Consider the following 12,132-nt stretch of genomic DNA (forward strand, 5'->3'; position numbering starts at 1 on the left):
TGTGTAGTTGGAGTCATGATTTTCTCCCATTGCCTGTTCCTCAGATCTTTGTCTAAAAGCAAGCTGTAAACCGCCCATCCCACCCCAACAGAATTCCTTCTCGGTCATGAAATCTCATTACCTTTCTTTAATGGACATGGTTTTGCTGGGGGAGTCGAGGCTGCCCTCCGCTGCCGGGGCTTTGATCTCTCCGGCAGCGAACATCGCACACGGGCTCTGATACCGCTTCTCCTGAGGCTGTTCAGAGGGATCCTGCGGCTTCCAGGACATGGGGGTTGCAGACGGAGCAGCCGGTTTCCCAGCAGCCGTGCCAGTCTGCTCAGAAGTGGGTTCCCCGAACTCCGCCGCTGGGAAGGAAAGGAGCCCTGTCAGCACTTACTCCCCCGGGCAAACATTCTTCCAGCCCTTCACCCCCGGATGATCCTGCACTTAGAGTTCAATCCGTGGGCACGTGGCAGGTTACCCAATCCCCTGGGGTTTATGCAAATCTGGGGCACGCTCTGGTCCCTGAGAAAACCAAACTTCCCAGCGGATGACCCCACCCAGTGACTTGTTCTGTGACAATTGGTCTTCTCCTATGTGCCAGACACAGGAAGTTGGTTTGGACGACACTGCAGAAATGTCTCTACGCCTCCTAAACAATACTTTGACATTTCACATGTGCAGTACTCCCCAACCTAACCACTCTTGTAACTGACACGCTATCATTTTATGGAAATACAGAGAGAGAATTACAGTCCTGTGCAGCATGGCTGGCTAGTCTGCACAAGAAGGATCTAGAAAGAGAACCTGAAACTCCAGAAACTGGGTTCCTGCCCTATTCCCTGTGCTCACCTAGCCCGGGACCTTTGAGATCCTCAATTTAATTTTTCTTATTTTTATATTTTTATTTTTTGGTCATGCTGCAAGGCACGTTCCTCGATCACGGATCAAACCTGTGACCCCTACATTGGAAGCTCAGAGGCTTAACCATTGGATTGGCAGAAAAGTCTTGTGAGGTCATCAATTTCTAAAAGGAGCCAAAAGAGCTAGCAGTTCTGTTAACATGACCAAAGCCATCCAAAACCCTTACGAAGATGTATTAAAACACTCCAGGTACTTTTACGGCAGACATATTTATGAGTCCTCTGAACAGGTCAAGTTCAAGAGGAAGAAAAGTCCGGGAAGGGTACCATTCACCCCAGACTTTCATTCAACGCTTTATACTCAGCTGTCAACTGCCCTCACAATTCAGTTAAAAACAATCCCAAACACATGCGACCCATTCAGCAGGAAAGAAAGAGCAGTAGTAAGTTACCTTTCAGCGAAAACTTCCTCTTTGTGACATTCTCCAAGTCCACCTTCTCTTCAAAGAGCTGCCTCTCCTTCCAGTCCGGACTCGCCTGCATGGTGCTTTTTGGGGTGGAAAATTCCTTCAGCTCATCACCAAGCTGGGCGATGGGAGGATGGGTGAGCTCCAGGCTTCCTTTCCTTGGAAGGGCATAGATGGGCTCTTTATGGTTGTCTCCCTCCCGGACTCTGCTGAGGACGGGGTAGGACAGCTCTGCTTCCTCGAAGGACCCATACTTTGTAACCCTGCCATCTCCACCTGTCAAGCCTCCCTTGCGTTCTGTCTCTTCAAATTCTCTCAGCATTGTTTTGCTCCCAGCACCCTCAACCGAGGGCTGCCAGCCTTGGGATTTCAGAATGCTTCTAACTGGGGAGTCAGAGTTTTCTAGCGAAGAAGTTAACTTCTGCTCAGTGGCGCCAAAGCTGTCATCTGGAAGTGGCTTTGTCCGAAGATTCCCTGCATACATGGGGGGGACGGTAGATGCCGCAGTGGACACAGACGTGTTAATGGTGGGGGAGAAAGCCATGAGCTTGCCACTCTGCACCTGGGAGGACACAGTTCAAAAATAAAAGGTGATTTAAAAACACCGCCTGGGTAAATACCTGTGGATGGGCTGACATGGATGGAGACACTACATTTGGGGCAGTTTTTCTGCTTCTGTTGGTGAGAAACCAAACCTAGATGTAGTTGCACAAATGTGTCTCGTTAATCCAATCATCTGCCTGAAAGGCAGGTTATGCATTCTGTTTTTCTCCCCTCGATGGACTCAACTTCAGATGATTTCAGCCATAATGTGAACAAGAGAAGAGAAACATCCTTGGTGTGGTTATCCTCCTTAAAATGAAGTTATGACCAAGTAGCGACAGGTAACACAGAGTACAGGTCGAGCCCCTTAATCGTATCATTAACCCCCGGGGGACAGCATGCTCCCATATTTTCAGGACATACGTGCAACCTTGGAGCTGGATCACAGGGCACCCACCTGTTCCACCTCTCCAAGTGTGACCGGCTGGGTTTGATAACGAGCATTCATCCTCCTCTGTCTCATATCTAATCTGTTCCGCGTTGAAATGGCTTTTGAGACCGGCTGGGACAGTTTGTTAAACAAGGCCAGCTTCTCTGCTAAGCTCAGAGTGGAGGAGTCAGGTTCTCCCTGCTCAGCAGAATCTTTACTCTCGTTTGTCTGGTCTTTGGCTAATGCCTTTTGGTGAGCAGATGCCTGCAATCTGAAAGGGGGGAGACGTCAGCCACAGGGAGAGAAACAGAAGCCCACCGCTAAGTCTGTCTGTTAACTTTCTTCAAAGTGTCACTGGAAAGGGGGCTTATTTTCCCCTATCTAGATGCAAGACAGGTGTGGGCAGTTGGTCAGCTATTAATAAGAGAGTGAACACTCTAGGCTGAGGACCCTTGCACGGTCAATGCCACACAGATTTTCAGCTCTGGATTATTTCTAAACATTGAGTTTCCTAATTGCAGAATTAAACAAATTAAGGCTTAGGTATACCTTATCTTAGAGAGAGGAGCTGTACTGCTAGTATCAACAATAAACACAGCTAGGAGGAGTCCTCAGACCTTGCCTACGGCCTGTTTGCTGCTGCTGCTGCTAAGTCGCTTCAGCCGTGTCTAACTCTGTGCGACCCCATAGATGGCAGCCCACCAGGCTCTTCTGTCCCTGGGATTCGCCCGGCAAGAATACTGGAGTGGGTTGCCATTTCCTTCTCCATGCAACCTATTTAGACATTATCTAAATGTGTGGTTCAGAAGGTGGTCTTTACATTTTTTCTTTTTAATTTTTTAAAAAATGTGGACCATTCTAAAAGTCTTCATTAAATTTGTTACAATATTGCTTCTGTTGTTTATTTTTCTTTTTCGTGGGGATGGGCAGAATCGCATATCTCTTAGCTCTCTGGGATCTTAGCTCCCTCACCAGGGATCTAACCTCCATTCTCTAGGCAAAGTCTTAACCACTGGACCTCCAGGGAAATCCCTACATTTTAAAGTTAGGAAATAATACAATTATTCTATCAAAAGCATTCACTAAAAAAAAAAAAAAAAAAAGCATTAACTACAACACAGGGTTTTGATGTTCACTTACTACACACACATAGTTTCACTGTAAAGATCATTCTCCTCTTTTAACCTAGGATTTTCTCTTGTAGGTTTCCATCTGTTTCCTAAAAGGTACTAAAAGTCTGAAATTCCTGGTAACTTGAAAATGAAGGACATTTTGGTGCTGATGAATCCCTCTAACAGGAAAAGGCTTCCAGTTTCCTGGTCTTGTGAATCTTGGAAGGTCTAAGACAATGTGCCTTCTGCCACAGGGACATCCAATGCTCAAGTCCAGGAGAAGAGTACAGTCTGCCTGGACTCTGATTAACTAGTGCTCTACAAGTTGTCCCAGACAAGAGAGGGGTGTCAGTTTTCCAGGGCACAGTGAGGCGGGAGTAAGGGAGCCTGAGTCTTGGCATCTTTCCTGAGGTCCAGAGAGCAACTGGGCCTCCCAGGTGGCTCTAGCTGTAAAGACACCAATTCAGGAGATGCAAGAGATGTGGGTCCAATCCCTGGGTGGGGAAGATCCCCTGGAGAAGGAAATGGCAGCCCGCTCCAGTATTCTTGCCTGGAAAATTCCATGGAGAGAGGAGCCTGGTGGGCTACAGTCCATGGGGTTGCAAAGAGTCGCACATAACTGAGCACAGGGAAGAACTAGGTGTGCTAGAAACCTGCTTTCCCAAAGACAGCCTGCATCTCGACAATGCCAGCTTTCTTTCTGAACTGTCATCTTACTTGTTTTAATCTTGCTTTCGCCTTTGTGTTTTGGCCTGTAACAGTGAAATAGAAGGGATATTTACCTGCCTTAAGGACATCACTTTAAAACACCACAACTTAAAACAAAACAGTAAAGCATCTAAGTTCAGACACTATGAATTGTTATTGTCCGGATCTTCAAATAAAACGGCATTGTTTATCCATTAGAAAACAGGTAAGGTTGTTTGTAAGCATGTATTCATGTCTAGAAGTGTTTAAGCACGATAAGACTTTCAACATTCAGGTTAAGGTCCTATTTTTCTGTTAGCCTTTAATAAGTGCTAGTATTTTACATGAAAAATGAAATTTTTTTAGGGATGACCAGGGTTATGTAAAACGGAAACAAAACAAATGGATGAGTGGGTTAGTTGGGGTTGAGTTCCAGGACAGAGAGAAAGCAGGTGGATGAAATGCCGGCATACGCAGGCCTACGTGAAGTCCCCTGGTGTGAGACAGCAAGATGCCACACGCTTCGCTGGGACAACTCCTTGCGCTGACTTGTTTGTCAGACAAACGACAGACATTCAAGATTGGAAGATGCACCTCTGCTCTCAGTGCGACATGCAGCAACTTCTGTCCAGTACCTGGCAGGCTGCACAGGACTCTTAGCTACAGTGGGGCTAGGATGTCTTGTCATTACAGGGTGGGTGGCCACTGAGCACGAAGCAGGGGTAGGTTCACTTTAAAAGCAATTGCCAAAGGTGGAACATTCATAAGGAGAGAGAAGAAAAGAAGCATTAAGGAGAGCGTAGTTTTCAATTCAGAAACATTACATCAAAACATACTGGAACAAAACTGTTCGCTTGTTTATTTGGCAAAATCACAAAAGAAGTTGAAAAGCAATTACAAACTGAGGAAATGAGAGACAGAGACGACCCGAAGTCAGTGGAACAGGAACAGATTTTTCAAGCTTGGAAAGGATTTAGAATATTTAGAATAAGTGTCCCAGTTTAAAAGAAAAATTAAAAAGAAGCTAATATATTAACCACCAGCAAAGCAGTAGATTATGTCTCTGTTTTACTAAGTTGTCCTAAGCGCTTTTTCAGAAAAATCATGGTCCTCATATCATCTATAAGCACATCAAAGTATATTCAGGAAGTCTGACAAGTGGATAATTTTTGCTTATATTTACTGTTTCGCTCCTAGGGTTAGCTGTTTATTTTATAATAACCAAATATTATTATTATTTTTTGATTTGCCAAGAGTTCCCAGTGAATATAAGATGTACTTTTCCACAAACAGGAAGTTCAGGTGGCTGAGTTAACAGCAGCTTCACATGTGGGCTGCTGATGCTCTAAATGATATGAACTTTTTTTTCAGGAAGGGTGTGTGCACGTGTATGTCCAGCAGGAGAAACTATTTTTTTAAAAAATTAATAAAAGTTTTAGTTTAATGGAAGCAATGATTCCTGGATGAATTACTTTGGGAAATTCATACTGAACACATGAGAACACACAGCTCAAAACTTACTTCCCACCGTTTGGAGACTTCAACGGAATTAAAAAAAAAATCATGATAATTTAAAAGCCAAGAGAATCCTTTTGTATCTTTAGTCTGTTTTGAGATACAGACTAAAATATTTATGGAGGAAACGACATATAGGGTTTGCTTGAAAATAACTACAGCAGCAAACAGGGGGAGCGAGATGAGATGGGCTTGGGGTTTTTGGCTCTTGGGATTGGGTGATGAGGGCATGGGGGCTCAGAACATTAACCCGTCTACTCTTATATTTTAAATTTTCCATTGTAAAGGGATTAAAAACGAAATCAGGCAAAAAAATAAAAAGAAAACTTCCCTTCATGTTCTTCTAGGAGATACAATAGGTTAACACACCCCTTTACAAAGTTCAGGGACACCAGACACCCAAACACCTACTTTTTGGTGGCTTCTAACTGAACCGTCTTCTGATCGCCTCGTTTTAAAAGTCTTTAAATTTCTCTTTACAAAGAAGGCCTTCCAGCCAAGGCCCAGAGGCCCTAGAGGGACTTACGTGGCTGCAATGACCACCTCCTCGGTGGTGACGGGCTGCGTGTGGGACCGGTCCTGTAGGCGCCGCAGCCTCTGCTCCACAGCTGCGTTGCGGGAACGGCGCTTTGGGACACTCTTCTCATCAAACGACTTCTCCATCTCCTAAGGTGGGAAACAGTGTAGATGCCTGAACAACTGGAGGAAAGGAAGCTGGGGCGGCAGAATGTGGCTACTCTGTAGACCCTGCAGGGTCTACAGGAGGGGCCCCCTCCGCCGCCCCAGGAGGTAGCATCGCCATCAGCAGCACACACACCGGCCACATGAGAGGAGAGATCAGACCAGAACCCAGAGTGGGCTGCAGGCTGGCCGTCTGCAGGAGGGGCCGCCTGCAGGAGGCGATGGCTTACTCTGATGACCTTTCAGCACATCTTACCCTGAAGAGCAGCCTCTTAGCAGCGACGCTTAGCCTTGCTCGCTCATCGACCTTTTCTTCATCTGTGAAGAGTCACAAATAAAGACTGAACATCATTAGAAAATGTAGGGAAAGTCTCTTAAAAGTTTTCCAAGGCGGACTTTGAAATCTTCTGAATAAATGAATCAATATGCTAAAGGGGATCGTCCCAATCCAGGGATCAAGCCCAGGTCTCCCGCATTGCAGGCAGATTCTTTACCCTTTAAGCCACCAGGGAAGCCCCAAAATAACAAGAGGCAATATTTTCTTCTGGGTGAGGAAGGCTATTCTTCTGCTCAGTGAAAAGGTACTAATTCCCATTGCAATTCACCAAACAAAATTCTTGTCCAGGCAATAATTTCCTACTGTCATATTTGACTTAAGAATAGATATTATGGAATTAATAAGAGATTTTAAGGAAGGAATTTCTCTTCTTTATTATTAAATAGTAACAAGAAAGTAACATGAAAAACCTACTTCTTTGATTCAAATCTATGGTTTTAATAAATGGCTAATATCACAGCTCTCACTCTCTCAATACTAAAGAAGGTTCTTGTGAAAACCTCAACAGGCTTTATTATAGTCACAGGAAGAAAATCTGCTGGAAGGAAAGTAATTGTTCCATAATCTCATTCTTTTCAAAAGCAAAAATCTTATCTAAATCTAATCTGGGGTGAGATGATTAAGAAGAAAAAGACAGATACTTGCCCTCGGCAGCTGGCATTTCTGAATTTGAAGTTGACCTAGGAAAGACATGAGTGAAAAAACAATAACAAACAATTAGCTGGTTGGAGTGGAAGATCCAAGGATCATATTAAAAGTGAAAATAAAAATTCAATTAAAGCCTCTTAAAGAACACCCTCCTGGTAGCAACTCTAGTTGTGACTACGCGTGGGCAACTATTACAGACACTGTGGGGTATGTGTGCACACAGCCCGGCCAGGTGTTTCACCTTGTGGAGACAAACCAGGACCAAGGAGGACTTATTAAACACAACTGACAATCACCTTTTAGACAAACGCTTTCATTTCTCTGTGTTAGCATATGATAAAAACTCACTCACATACAACATGCAGATAGACACTGATAAACTGAATACGAATCCCCTTAGTTATTTTCACCATATAATCTAGCGGACAATCTGGATTCTAACTTAAGGGCATAAAAATTTTAAAACATTAAATGTTTAATGTTTCTCATTTCTTACCATCTGAATGAAATTTAAAATGGTATGCTGATACTGGCATCATGGTCAACATTCTTTAAAGACACATTTAGACCAGCCAAACAAACATCACTTATAGCTTGGATGGAAGCATTATGGAGTCATTACATCCCATTGAAACAGCATCAGAACCATCCCTGGGGTAGAAATTTCTATAGGATTTCTTATAAGTTTCTAGACCAGGCAACTTGACAGACACATGCCTACCTATCCGATTCCTTTCGTTCTGCCGAGGTTATGGGTTGAGTTCTAAATCTCTCGGAAGTCTTTCTATTTTCACCAGGAGAAAAATAGCGCCTCGGTTTCCGGGACCCTCTCTCCCGCTCCACACCAGGGCCTTCGCTTGACCCCTCAACCCGAGAATGGCTTTTAGAGTTGGTGGGGAGGAGGTACACAGAAGGGAGACAGAGAGAGGGAAGAAAGCAAAGGTTTATGTACCCTGGTGAGTCAAGGCATGGACAGTGAAAATCCCACCACATGCCTCTCCCATGCATGTTGGGAGGTGGAACATTCCAGAGACCCGATACTCCAGAGGCACCCCCCACCCTCCGCCCCAGCCCTGTTAGTAGGCGCAAGCAGAATGGTAGTCGTGGGGCCATGTCCTGGATGGTCTGCCCTACACACACTGGTGAGCTAAGCTGGTAAGACTCAAGGCAGGATGCCACACAAGTCGGAAGGTGAATAACTCTGCCAAGGACGTGCAAGTGACACACTGGGGGGACACGTGGACATCACCTACAGCTCGGGTTTCCTGCTGGCCCTGGCTGACTCCAGGAACGCATTGCGGAGCTGGGCGACCGAGACCTTCGTGTCCAGCAGGCCCAGTTCCAACTCGGCCTTGGACGTCTGCGACTCGGCATCTCGCTTGGGAGCCGGGGCCTTGGCCTTCAGAGCCTGGAGCTGCGGAGGGCCCGTGTAGTCGGACAGGGAGCGGGTGAGGACCCTGTGTTTCCTCGTGGGCACCTCGTTCCTGTGACCTTGGGACACAGCCTCGCTCTGAACATACATGACCATCTCACTCCTGCCCATCCTCTCGGTGGGCTGCTGCTGAGCCGTAGGCGGGCGGACCAGGCTTTCTGATTCCTTCTGAGGTTCCGTGGTAACTATGCCAACAGCGGGCTGACTCAAGTCCTCGGTTCCGGGGGGGGCTTCCTGGCTTCTCCCAGACCCACGATCCTCCAAAACTTCAAGGGTCTTCCTGCTTTTCTCCAGAGCATCAGAGAAGAGCACATCTTCTGCTTTGGATTCGCAAATATGGAGAACCTGGGTGTCTCTTCTTTCACCTTCTAGAACCTTTGAGGGGGGAGGCTTTGTGACAGTCTGGGGGGCTGGGCCCACCCAGCTGCCCTCGGAGATGCTTTCTGGGGTGTCTGAGGTCACCAGCGTGATGGTGTGGACGGGCTCTGCTGGCTGGACGTAGCCGCGGATGGGCTGTCTCACGGAGCTGGCCACCTTGCCCGAGACCCTATCGAAGGCCGAGTTCTCTGACTGAAAGGCCAGGTAATGGCCTGGTGCCGTCTGGTGTCTCCTCTGAGTTAAGGACTCGGAGGCAAGTTCAGGGCTGCTGCGAGCGCTCTCCTCTCGCACCAATTTTTCTCTAACTTTAACTCTTTAAGAAAGAAAAAGGATTTAAGTTGCCAAGTGTGGTCATGGCTCTGGGGGAAGAGAGCATGTGTGTGCAGACCAGAGATGCCTGGGGACTGGATAAGCATCTTGGGGTCCCACTCGCCTTGCCAGAGGAAAGAGTTTGTAATGAGTTTACAAACTCACTCTTCCTTCTGAAAAGCTAGGAGGGGCCAGATGCTATCCTGGGAGAGAATGGATGCCTTCTAACTAAACGAATACTCAGAAGCCCAGGAAAATTCATTACTATGCACCACTGGTATGCACGAGGGCGCACTGAGGCTGGGCTACTAGTGGGTAAGCTTTCCACATGGACAGGCCTAGTATATGGACTGGGGTGGGGGTGGTTTCCAGGCATATATAAGCCTAAAGACCAAATGTAACTGCACTGTCTCCTATAAATGTCATAGCATTCATGACGACGGTTATTTTTTATTGAGCTCAAGATACAGCAAACAATTACCCCTTTTCAAGCATTTAAGAGTCACAAATTTTTCCATGCCATGCAGACAACATTCATTCGTTCAGAAGACACATGGCCAGGTAAGACACCATCACTTCCAGCAACTCCAGCGCTAAGAGGGATGTCGGCAAAAAAAAAGATTTTTGTTGAAAGAATGCACTGAACATGTTCTCCCCACTGGAATGGTCATTAGGCCACCAGTTAAAAACTAATCCAAAAAGAGAGGGCTCTGGTTGTTTCTAGAGCTATTTAAATAGCCGAGAGCAAAACTGAAATCCACTGGAAAAGCTACCAACCTTTTCTTATTACTGTGGAAGCAAAGTAGCCAAGACCTCTGGCTGAGGGGCCCAGGAGACCTCTTTTCAAAGCCTCAGTCAGCCAGTTTGAGCTGTGTGGTCTCAGATAACCTACCTGCCTCAGCTGCTTCATCTTTCAAATGGAAATAATTTAACAAGATGTAATGTGATGCTTGCAAAGTATGCAGTTTAGTGCTTGGCAAAGGGTTAACATTCAATAGTGCAAACTAGTTGTTTTTACTTTTTTTTTTTTAATACCACATAGTGAGGAAGGACAAACCATTCAAACTGCTTATGAATGGACTGTGGACTGGGGATAATCTTTAAAAACTAAAGGATGATTTTGAAGTAGGAGAAGTGATTTCTCGGGGAATATAAAACCTTTATTTGCTTAAGATTAGTCAGCAAAAATAACTGCTTGTGATATTCACTTTCTAGAAGGGAATTTTTCCTTAGATGACAAAGGCATCCTACTAAAATTGATATAAACACCTACGTGTCTTTCAACATAAGATGCAGGATATGTATATTTCATTAAAGAAGAGTCAAAGACACACATAAAAGGCAGTTACTGTGAATCATTCAGGGGGAAGAGAAAAGCACTCTGAGTTGTTATTCTTCCCAGAGACTAGCGAGTGCTGGAGGTTTTCATATTTATAAGCTTTGTTAATTTGTTCAAGTTCTCCTGCGGAATGTGTCCTTGCCATCGGAGACAATCTGAATGTTGTCCTCAGCCAAGAACAAAGTGACTGTTAGAAACTCGATATATGGGTGCTTTGTCCTGCCAATGACTTACTCATTCTTATTCTGTCTCTCCCTGCCCCCAACCTTAAAAATGAAGCAAGAGGGGGTTTTGTCTGCTTTGAAATCCAGATGCCCTATACATAGCTGTGGAAATTAACAACTGGTTGAGAGAGAGGCGACATGGAAAGGAGGAGGCTGGAAGGCCAGGACAGGGGAGCTGATGATAAGATGGGACCCTGGGTGGGTAGCCTGGCTCAAGGGAGCAGCCCAGAGGTGCTGGTTATGTGCTCACTACCGCTCCCTCCTGGCAGCATGTGAGTGGTGAGAAAGGAGAAAAGCCAGAGGTGGAGTCGAAAGATTTTTCAAAAGAGAAGCAAAAGGGAAGAGTATGAGCAGCCATTAGGGCAGTAGGAGAAAAAGGAATGGTTAGAAAGCAACTTCCAGCAGCCCCCTTTCGAACACGTTATTTTCAAAAGCCCTGCCACCAAAAAGAGGGCAGGGGCGAGTTAGTTTCGGTGACGTGCGAGACAGGGACACACTCACTAAACACAAGCCGACAGCTTGGGAGATACCTGGACGGCCAGTTGATAAGTGAAGGTGTGTCCCCTTCGGAATCTTTCTGGAGAAACCACTCATGTTTGGGTTTCCCGGTACTATTTTGTACAAAAAAACAAAAATTCAGGTAAAGCTATAAAAATGTCAACACATACACAGACGTCATTATCATCATTTAAAACCCTCAAGGCTGACTTTTCCTAAGTAAGGAATAATGCTGGCTTTTGAAAATGTCTAAGCATGTTTTGCCATGGGGTTTCTATTTGGTGCACGGAATGTCCAAGACGTTCACTTATTACAGATATCAAGATAGAACAAATACATCTGAAGCCACCAAATAAAGTGTTTTGTGGGATCATTTGGAAATATCAGGAGTCTGCTACAGTCATATTCTGCCTATAAATACCAGACAATTCTTTGGTAGGAGGTTGAATTAAAAATACAAATTATCATCTGTAAGTTCTGTAAAGGTATACCGGTAAATAGCCAAATATAAAAATAGTGTCCACGCAAAACAATACATATGAAATAAGGGCTATGAATAAAAAAAAGAAATTCCATAAGGTATCTTTAATTGCTAATCTACATTTTTCTTTTATATTTATCACTGAATAATGCAACCAACAGTTACCAAATACTAATACAAGTCCATTTAATAAATGTTTATTGAGT

General features: G+C 45.1%; 1 protein-coding gene across 5 annotated transcripts in view; it reads right to left on the minus strand.

Annotated features, from left to right (window-relative positions):
- SVIL (supervillin) overlaps positions 1–12,132 on the minus strand; it is a 259,517-nt gene that overhangs the window by 66,406 nt on the left and 180,979 nt on the right. For 2 of the 5 annotated variants that reach the window (XM_018057196.1, XM_018057195.1), the window contains 10 exons: positions 11,478–11,558; positions 8,519–9,388; positions 7,987–8,145; positions 7,263–7,297; positions 6,537–6,598; positions 6,126–6,265; positions 4,720–4,815; positions 2,313–2,556; positions 1,298–1,874; positions 122–347 (listed from right to left, as the gene is read on the minus strand). In XM_018057196.1, the coding sequence (XP_017912685.1) occupies positions 122–347; positions 1,298–1,874; positions 2,313–2,556; positions 4,720–4,815; positions 6,126–6,265; positions 6,537–6,598; positions 7,263–7,297; positions 7,987–8,145; positions 8,519–9,388; positions 11,478–11,558 (2,490 nt within the window). The remainder of the gene's footprint in view (positions 1–121; positions 348–1,297; positions 1,875–2,312; positions 2,557–4,719; positions 4,816–6,125; positions 6,266–6,536; positions 6,599–7,262; positions 7,298–7,986; positions 8,146–8,518; positions 9,389–11,477; positions 11,559–12,132) is intronic. The other 3 variants (XM_018057199.1, XM_018057198.1, XM_018057197.1) reach the window with 2 other exon arrangements.

The sequence above is a fragment of the Capra hircus genome, chromosome 13 (genome assembly GCF_001704415.2).
Source record: "Capra hircus breed San Clemente chromosome 13, ASM170441v1, whole genome shotgun sequence".
Classification (NCBI taxonomy): Eukaryota; Metazoa; Chordata; class Mammalia; order Artiodactyla; family Bovidae; genus Capra; species Capra hircus.